At 34.4% G+C, this 10,747-nt stretch overlaps 1 protein-coding gene across 2 annotated transcripts in view; it reads left to right on the forward strand.

Annotated features, from left to right (window-relative positions):
* Positions 1–8,735, forward strand: part of stxbp4 (syntaxin binding protein 4) — a 34,077-nt gene extending 25,342 nt beyond the window's left edge. For both annotated transcript variants that reach the window (XM_082151168.1, XM_082151169.1), the window contains exons 21-22: positions 5,988–6,045; positions 7,558–8,735. In XM_082151168.1, coding sequence (XP_082007294.1) covers positions 5,988–6,045; positions 7,558–7,660 — 161 coding nt within the window. In that variant the 3' untranslated portion in view covers positions 7,661–8,735. The remainder of the gene's footprint in view (positions 1–5,987; positions 6,046–7,557) is intronic.
* Positions 8,736–10,747: the final 2,012 nt, after the last annotated feature.

The raw sequence follows: 10,747 nt of genomic DNA on the forward strand, positions 1-10,747 counted from the left end.
TGTAATCATAAAAAAAAAAAAAAAAATCATTGGTCACCCATCAGTCTGAATTTTAGGGTGTTTACACGACAACGATGTACTAAAAACAGACGACAACGTTGTCAAAACGATCCCCGTTCACACTGGTCTGCGAAAATTACTAAAAAGGCTGTATTGTGCATGCCCGGCCAGTTGTTGGCGATGTCACTTTGTCAAGAAACACCCCGCAAACACGTAATACGCATGCACATGACGTCACCGTTTTCACAAATTCACGTTTTTGTTTTTACATGGATACGGTAAAGGCATAGTTTTCGAAACCTTGCACTTTGAAACCCGTTTTCAAAACCTTGCGTTTTCAGGCCCCCGTGAAAGGCAGTTGTCGTGAAAATGAACGACCAAAACGCATAAAACGTTTTCTGTTGTTGACTATTGCTCCCTTAGTGCAGGACACATCCTCCTTAAAGTGATAGTTTACCCAAAAATGAAAATTCTGTCACCATTTACTCCCCCTCATCTTGTTCCAAACCTGTATGACTTGATTTCGTCTGTGGAACTCAAAGGAAAATATTTTGAAGAATTATTTTTTTTTGTCACACAATGAAAGTAAATGGGGTCCAAAACAACACTGGATCCCATTGACTTTTGTATTAACAAAAAAACTAAAAAGAGAGAGAGAGAGAGAGAGAGAGAGAATTTCAGAATATCTTCTTTTGTGTTCCACAGAAGAAAGTCATCCAGATTTGGGAATGACACAAGGTTGAATAAATGATGACTGAATTTTCCTATATTTTCCTGTGAACTATCCCTTTAAAATCAACATGAAACGGAAGATTTGATAGTCTTTTGTTCCCTATTGTGAGTGAAACTTTTTCCCTGGTAAAATAAATGTAAAATAAAAATCATCAGAGAAGTAATGAGATGTAACTAAGGGAGGGGAAGTTATTTTGATTAAAAATCCTTGGGCACATAAATGATAAAATAATAATAATGATGTGCACTGATACATCATTTATAACAAATACTGAAATATTTCATAAAATAATAAGAATTGCCAATTTTGATTTTAAAGTCTGTCTATAAAATATGATTTGACAAATGGGACGATTTAACAACTGTTTGTTTCTATTATTTCTTGGTAACTTAAATTTCCAAGGTACCAAATGATGCGCAAAAAACGGAGAGAGATGGACAGATGGATGGATTAAGGGAAGATAGAAGACTCCTGGGTTCAAAGGATCAGCTGAGGGAGGGAAGAAAGATCTAAAGTGATTGCTTAGGGGACTGAAAACGTGTTCCACACACCTGGCAGCATGTGACCTCTCAGCGAGTGATGCTCACGTTTTGTTTGAATGCTGCCCTACGGGGGGAGGACGAGGCAGGCTTTGAGTTGCACATGGAGGGTCACCCTCATCACACTGATTGAAAGCAAAGAGAGCAACCTCAGCCCAGCACAGAGACAAGCAGTGGTTTCCACGTGATGGATATTCTTTCAGCCTTGTGACAGGCTACGTACCACTCTGTGTCTCATCAATAAGACAGAGGGGGGAGACATGCTTTGGAATAAGGATTTATGATAGAAAAATGGGCTAAAATAAGGTTGCACACACCTTATTTCATAATTTAAAGGGACAGTTCACCCAAAAAATGGAAATTGTCATCATTTACTCATTTGTTTCAAACCTGTATTATTCTATTTCTTCTGCAGAACACAAAAGAAGGCATTTTGCAGAACGTTCAGTCATTTTTCAACGTATCTTATTTTGTTTTCCACAGAAGAAGACAAAAAGTCGTACAGGTTTGGAATGGCACGAGGATGAGTAAATGATGACAGAATTTCCGTACTGTCCCTTTAAGAGAGAATCAATTTTGGGAAAGCTTCTGCTGCTCATCCCAATCATATCTGATTTACTGAGGCGTAATTTGAGGCAGATGAAATTGCCTTTTCAGTATCATAGTGTTGATCTAGTGAAATCATTCACTCTTGGTTACTAGAGCAAGGCCTTTAGATAACAAAGAGTTGATTGAATTAAAGAGGCATGTGATGAGCTATACTCTATACTGTGTCCCAAGGGTTTTTGATCACTGTGGATGCGTCAGAACACTCAATACAAAAAAAACTAAATCTCACTAAGCTGTAGAATTTAAAGACTCAATTGAGTTGAAGGCCACTAGAAATACAGATGAATGCAAGTTTTAGAAAACATCATTCTGTTTAAATTCTGGGAAATGACCATTGAAATGTCCCTTTTGTTCTCAAGGCTGATAAAGACAACAGCCAGCAATTAGGTAAGATAAACCAACGTTTAGGTACGTTTCATTATGAAAGCCCAGTTTCACTTATGGTTTGTAAAGGTTGTGTTAGAACCAAACGTTCTTATAAAATTATATACATTCTCGTAATGTTGAGGGAAAGCGTTCAAAAATTATATGATCAATAAATATCAACAACAAATGTTTTTAAATTGCTTTAACTCATCAAAATAAGTTGAGCAACTTTTTTTAGTTATACAAGATTCAACTAATTTTTTTAAGTCAGTTTAATGTAAATTAAGTTGAAATGACTTAAACATCCAAGTTGATTGTACTTTAAGGCAGCACATTTTTTATAAAGGTGTAGAACAACATTCTTGGAACGAATATTTTTACTTGAACATTTTCATAACGTTGAGAGAAAACGTTCTTAGAACAACATTCTCAGAAAGTCTTTGTGATGTTATTAATATGTGCTGAATGTTTTCAGAATGTTTACAGTGTTATTTGTCAAAGTCAATTTTTTTGTAAAGTGCTTTTTTTACAATGTTTCAAAGCTTTACAGAAAATCATAATTTGATAATGTTTATAATATCTTAATATCTTCATGCCATATAGTCGCATTTAGCATATTCCCAGCTAAGAGGAAAGCGTTCTCAGAACTTTGGCTAACATTCTGGCAAGGTTCTCTCAAAGTTATGAAAATTTTATAGAACGTTTGTTCAAAGTTATCTGGTCTTTAAAAACATTCTCAAAACGTTAGCACAAAAACGTGATTTATACCACGTACATGCGACGTAATTTTTGCAATGTTCTAGTTGGACGTTCATCTAACACTTTTTAAACATTACTACTTGTTTGACCATTAAAGAGAATTGAAGAGAAGAGAACATGAAGTCACAAGACACATGCATAAGGAACAAACAATGAATGCAAGTAGTAGGCCTATATGAAATATACAGGCAAGCAGTTATAATACACTGACTTCACTGAACCTATAATGCATTACCTTAAGCAATCAGGACTTCAAACTTCCCCTTCTGTAACAGCATTTCATCTGATTCTGAATCTCTCATTGTCATTCTAATACTCATTCCACACCATTTTTAAACCAAACATCCATCCAGAGTCCAGACAACATCCAGACAGCCGTTACACTCATGGTCTCTCAGAAGCATCACAAAGCATTTAGTTTGAAACTCCATATGAAACAGTTCATACAACACAATTTTGTGGTGTTTTCTTTTTCTATTGTGTGGTTTTCCACATGTCTTGCTAGATTTGACTTGTGTTCTGTCTAGGTGTATGTTTGATTATGTGTTATTTTTTCCCTTGTTTAACTTAGTGGGGTTGTGTTTTTTTATGTTTAGAAAATGTAAGCTTTGCTCGTTACGATAAGATGTTTTGGACTGTGTACTTTACAGAGACTCTTACACAGTTTAGTTTACCACTATACAGTAAGATGTGAATCTTTAAGTAAAGTCTTATCTGTTATTTTTGTACTTCAAATATTTAATACACTTAGAGACTTGTATACTCTGGAAAAATGTAAACATACGTATAAAATTATAAATGATGAAAAATGTTTGCTTTGTGTTTGAAATAACGTTTTGATATAAAAAAACATTTTTAGAATGATAGAATGGAATGTTCCTGAAAAGTTAACGTAAGCCAACAAAAAACGTTCTTATTACATTCAGAAATAAAGTTTTCGTAACTTAATGGAAATGTTAGCAAAACATACAAATGGAATAGAAAAGGCCGGAACGTCATAGACATTAAGAATCCCTCAATAATTAGAAATGGCCAGATTGTCTCTGTTTGTTTACTATGTTAACACTTTAGTTTAGGGTCCAATTTTCACTATTAACTAGTTGCTTATTAGCATGCATATTACTAGAATATTGGCTGTTTATAAAGCACATATTAATGCCTTATTCTGCTTGGCCATATTCTACATCCTTTAATCCTTCCCAATACTTAAACTTAACAACTACCTTACTAACTTTTCATAAGCAGTAATTAGGAGTTTAATGAGGCAAAAGTCATGGTTAATAGTTAGTTAATCTTGAAAACTGGAACCTAAACTAAAGTGTGACCGAAATGTTAAATGACCAACAGCGATGACCAGTGATGCAAACTACTTTTTTTGTCAAACTTTTGTTTTGGCTGAATCATTTCACAGTGTGATTTATGTAATTCATAACTCAGTGTGGTGTGACGAGCATTTTTCTGTTTCGTGTTTCGACAGTCATACCAATAAGAGTGAATAGTGCATATTTTTAAATAAAAATATTATTCTCAAATAGTTCAAATTAATTATTTTATAGAAATTCTTATTCTTATTCTTGTTCTTTTACTCTTTTTTTTTTTCTTTTTTGTTATTGCCTTAAATCCATTTAAATCCTTTATGTCCCCCTGTCGTGAAAATCAAGTTTTTAATGTTGTTTATATGTACGCGGTTTGAAAGCGCTGGTGTTTCTCACATCACAAACTACCAATCATGTCAACGTGTGATCGTCAACGAGTGGATCTCTGACCTGTTGTGAGTGAGTGGAGGCGGGGCTAATTAGCATATTCATAGAACCGCGTATACTAAATGAGGCAAGGGTGTAGAGTTACATTCAAGCTATTTTAAGGCATGAAGCATTTTTTTTAATTTTTTTATAATGTAATTTTGGTGATCAAAGATGAGTTTTAAGTGATAAAATGATTGACTACAGGGGGACTTTTATTATTTAGTTCCTTTAAAATGACAATGTAAAAAGACATACGCCCCTCACCAAAAATAAATCAAATAAAATTGGTCCCACCCCCAATATTCAAGAAATGACCAGTGACATAATGATAAATGGAAAATGTATTGTAAGCCAAAATTTCTTATACATTTCCATTAATTTGTTAGTAGAAACGTTAGACGACTCAAAATTTACTGCAAATTCCCATGGGCAGTACAGAAAATGTTGCCAGGGATATTTGTTTGTAGAAATTTGAGACCGCATAAATTATTCTTTGGCCTTTCCTGTCAAAATGTTGATTGTGTGTGAAATCTAGACAGTGGGATACTGTGTGTGTCCTTTTCATCATCATTTTTTTTCATAATAAGATCATGTTTCCGATGTGAGAGCCATTATAAAGTCATGTCAAGGCATTGTGTATGTCGGCAGACTTATTGTCAATAGCACTTCCTGCATGTAGAGGGAGTGTCAAGATCAAATTCTGCCATGGATTTGTTCATTTATTTATTTATTTTTTACTAATGAGATTCTGACCCGTCTCATATTCAGCCTTCAATAGAGTCTGCTTACATTTTTTTGACGGAGATCCATTAATTAAAGCCTGGCACACATCCATCCTCTATCAGAAGTGTTTTCATTTCCAAAGCTGTGCATCAAAGATAAAAAGTGCATTTGGAGAAACATGTTTGTGTGTGAATGGAGTTTTTATACCAAAATCCAAATCCATTGGAAGCTAATTTTATTTGTTCCCATTTGATTCTTATACTTTAATGAAAATAGCTTTTCAGAATATGCAGATACTGTATGCTGGGACATTTAGCATATTCATATCCGACCCCATATTGCCAGGAAATTCTCACGGTCACTGGCCTTTCAAGATCAAGAGGATCAGCGAGAAATGTTGCAATGCCATTTTTTTATTTTGGCTTCAGACTTCTCCAGTATCTTGTTTATTGTCCTCACATAGAGTAAATTAATCTTAATTGTTTTTTTTGTTGTTGTATTTTTCGTTCACAGTTTTACCGTATGGCTGGGATGAGGCGTACACTGCAGATGGAGTGAAGTACTACATAAAGTAAGTCATGATGAGTCCACTTCAATTATACAATTACACACTCGCATACATTCTGAAATTCATCTCCTTTGTTTCTGCCCCCTTTCCCAAAAGTAACAGTACTCTTGTTTTGAAGGGTACTTCATAAGAGATAAACAGTTTGACCAACAGTAAACATTCTCAATATAGGCTACACATTAAAAAGAACCACACTACAACTATTCTGAACAAATTTGACGCAAAATTGCAGATATTGCTGTTGTGCTTTGAAAGCAGCAGAGTCTTTGTATTGTTATTGACTAAATGTATGCAACCTCATCTCTAGAGACAAGAAACATATCTCCCCTTCCCCTTCCCATGAGTAGCCTACTTTTATTTGCATAACTTTCAAAACAGACTAGTTCAATATTGCAGACATCCATCACTCTTTTGAGAGTCGCACTCAACACCACACCCATGAGTCCAGCATTCTTCATGACACCCACACAGCACAAGAGCATTCACCTCCATGCTCAAAATGCCCTATGCATGTTTGTAGGTGTACTGAATGAACCATTCAAAAGTTTGGGGTCAGTAAGAAATTCATACTTTTATTCAGCGAGGATGCATTAAATTGATTGAAAGTGACAGTAAAGACTTTTACATTGTAAATTATATTTCAAATGAATGCTGTTCTTTTGAACTTTCTATTCATCAAAAAATAGACAAAAAATGTACCAGTACGACTAATTTCCACATAAATGTTTCCTTACTCTTTCCCCACCAGTGTTTTTTTTTAAATATTTTTTATTGCCACTTGATTGTGGGTAAGTTTCATAAAAATAAGCAACATTTGGAACAAAAAGCTGAGAAAGTCTAATCTGCATACTCTTTTGAGTAGGTGCTTATTTTAAACAAGTAATTATTTCACGACCACTAAAAACCTATGTACTATATACAGTAGTATGAGTGTGTGTAGTATGAATGTAGAAAGAATTCATTCATGAATGTAATCCATTGTATGCACACTTTTGCACTTTTGTCGGAAGTAGTAGGTCATCCGGGTACTTTTTGCCTACTCTTTTATGAGTACTGTGAATTCGGACATACTTCTTCTGTCACATACTGTTTTTCGCCTACTAGCCTATATAGTAGGGACATATGCGATTTAGGATGCAGCCGCTGTCTCATTAATGACGGAAAATTCCGTCCATGGCGGGCATAGAGTTAAGCACAAATCAGCATCTTATATTGATTTGTGAAGGACCGTGTGACACTAAAGACTTGAGTATATTCTGCTGAAAATTCAGCTTTGCCAACAGAAGAATAAATTACATATTGAAATATTTTGAAATACGATTTTAAATTGAAAAAGCATTTCACAATTTTACTGTTTTAACTCAACTTTTGATTAAGTAAATGCAACCTTGGTGAGCATAAGAGACTTCTTTCAATAACATAAAAAAATCTTAACAACCCCAAACATTTGAATAGCAGTGTCTCTCTTTTAATCTAGATGTCATTTATTAATCGGATGTTTATTTTTTCCTCCAGTCACGAAACTCAGACAACATCATGGACGCACCCTGTAATGAGATCTTTGGGTCTGTCAGAACCAAGAACAAATGACCAAACCCTGAACTCTCCAGAAGCCTAGACTGATTCCGAAGACTGTGTGCACAATTCTGCTTCTTTCTGCTGAAAAACATCAAAACAACCCAGCGCATAAAACCAAGTGATATGTGCATTATAAAAAATGACAATCAGAAGAAAATCTCCACATGAATCTACGGGGCCCCACTCATGACATGCAGCCATAAATTAAGAATTGGTTCCATGATGTGTACGTATGTCCGCATGTCATGTGCAGGGCTCCGTATGAATCTGAATTTCAACATTAGTTGATTTCTAACTGATTTTGAAATATGCAGCAAATACTCCAAAGCTCTTTGATGGTTTGAGAATTCACATTTGAGTTTGAGTTTTTTCCTGTTTTTCTGTCTGTCCACTGTTTTTCTGACATTTTAGGAATTTCCCCTCATGTTATTCACTGACCTCTTTATATTCTGCACCTTGACAAAAACAATGGAGAGACCCAATCTGTTTTTCGAAAAAGTCAAACATAATTGCACTTGTTTGAAGTCAAAGGACGTGGCCTCTTCGGTGAAGCAGGAACTTTGGAAGAACACTGTGAGTTAATCAGGATGGACTGTTTCTGTGATGTTCATTCAGTTTGGCTTGTGTTTTCTGCTACTTTGATCCACTATTTGTGAAAGCATTTGTTCATACAGTAGATTTGTTGAAACAGGAATTTGTTTTCTTGTTCAAACTTCCTTGAACCAGCTCTGCGACAGTTCTTCAGGAATCATTTGCACGGGTTCACTATTATTGTTCTTCATATAAAGATGCATTTTTAATTCTGCTGTTATCCTTAGTGGACTTTCTAGCCATTATACATATAACTGTGAAAGTGTCTTCTCTTGCATGTGCAATTAGTTCTGCGCTTCCATTAGAAATGTGAGTTTAACGTACCCTAAGCCTTATGTGTACAATTTCTTGGAAAAGGACACAACATGGCACATTTGCTTTGTTGTGAATTCACTCTGCCTAACAGCATTAATTTAGTCTCAGAGATCTCTTTATGGTAGATCATGAAGAGTTATGTTTTTCCTTTAATGTGAATACTTTTGTGGTTGTATTAAAGATCGACTGATAAAAACCCATCCACATTTTTTGCCTTTTAAAAGAATATTAGCTGGATCTGACTATTTCAGGTTGAGTGTACACTTCACAAGCACTTTACACCCTAGGCAAGAAATATAGATTTTTTTTCTTCCCTCCATGCCACAGCAGGTACTTTTAAACAGTATTGATGCTTCCGGGAAATGTTAAATCACATAAATGCTCTTGCATCTCATATAAAAACAGTCCTCTAAAGAAAAAAAGCCTTCAATTATGAATTATTAACTATTACAGTAGCCTAAATACTGAACACTGAAGTAATAATATACTGTACTCTGTTAAAATTTGTTAAATAAAAAACCTGAGCAAAAAGTCTTTCAGCAAAGTTCTTTGATAGAACTTGCTGCAAATATCTTGTATTTAAATTATAATGCATGGTTGCACTCATTCTAGTGCTGTCAAATCGATTAATCACGGTTAATCGATTCTAAAATAAAAGTTTGTGTGTATATATATACATATGTATGTATATATATATATATATATATATATATATATATATATATATATATATATATATATATATATATATATATATATATATTATATATATGAAGAGTTCAGATGCAAAAGCCTCTAAGTGCCATCTGGAATTTTCTTCTAGAATGATCATTTTTATCAAGCTCGTAGATTTAAGTTCAGTAATTTCACTTAAATGACAATTAATAGGTCATTTTCATTGCCATTTAAGTGAAATTACTGAATTTAAATATACAAGCTTGATAAAAATGATCATTCTAGAAGAAAATTTAAGATGGCACTTAGAGGCTTTTGCATCTGAACTCTTCATAAATATATATACACACACACACACACACACATATTATGCAGACCATATATGACTTTCTTTCACAAGTGAAACTCTTATCTTTGTGCTTAAGATTTCATTATTTGATGATGTCAGATTGCTAAAAAACAATAACAAACTTCCTAGCCTAGACATTAGCGAGTTTTGGTGTGATGTGTCCCCCTTAAAAGATTTCAAAGATGACAGTAATGATAATTAATTAATCATTCCAGAGTATTAAAGGTTTCTCTATAGGTCTGCTTGCCTCCTAAGTAGTTGCAATCTGTTTCCAATTTGTCAGACACATGTTACAACATGTGGTTTAGTTGTTCCAATTTAGAGGAGGAGCGGCCAGTCATGGCCTACTTTTCTGCAAAGCAACGTCACGTCTGATTGCTTTAGCAACCAGTTACCAAGGTAACAAAAAGAAGAAAGACAAGTTCTATAGGACCCTGATAGAAAAATCCATTTCCCTTTTACACTCAGTTTGCTGTATTTAGAAAATTACTTGTATTTACTGTCCATTTGTATACATCTTGTGACTTTACCTTCACTGGGTAACAATGTATGGGTCAGATCTGAATTGTAAAGTTTGTCACTAGGCTACACATGAATGTAGGCTTTGAAAAGATAATATGCCAGTCATTTGTTGGAAGACGGGGGAGGAGATGTCTCCTGAAAAATTGTATTAGCAGCACAGATTACGGGAACAGTCGAGTGCATAAGTTTAAATCACAAGTGGGAGCTTTTCATTTTTCCCATTTTAAAAGTGTTAACAGGGCGTTTAGGCTTAGTTTATGTGATCGTGCTTGGAAACAGTATGTCACACTGGTCTGTTCAGTTGATGCATCATTCTAATAATGAGGATTATCATGTAGCCTATTATGGAATTATATGCTAAATGTATAATAATAGGCAACTTTTGAAAAAAAACGGACTATATAATCCTCCCTCCCTTACATATTGATTTTTGGCCTCCAAATGCTGACTGACTCACTTCCTACCTTTTCAAAATAACTTGATATGCAATCATCCTCTCCAAATCTCTCAAAGGAAATGATGCTAGTAGTTTTGATAAGTAGCCTACAAGTAAATCTGATAACCACAATAAATTCACAAAATAGTGGGGTAGGTTGTAACAACATCACTCGTTTTATTTAAAACTAATTGAGATAAGTATACAACTACTTGTACTATAGATCTGTTCAGGCTAAA

The sequence above is a fragment of the Leuciscus leuciscus genome, assembly GCF_965113295.1.
Source record: "Leuciscus leuciscus genome assembly, chromosome: 21".
Lineage (NCBI taxonomy): Eukaryota > Metazoa > Chordata > Actinopteri > Cypriniformes > Leuciscidae > Leuciscus > Leuciscus leuciscus.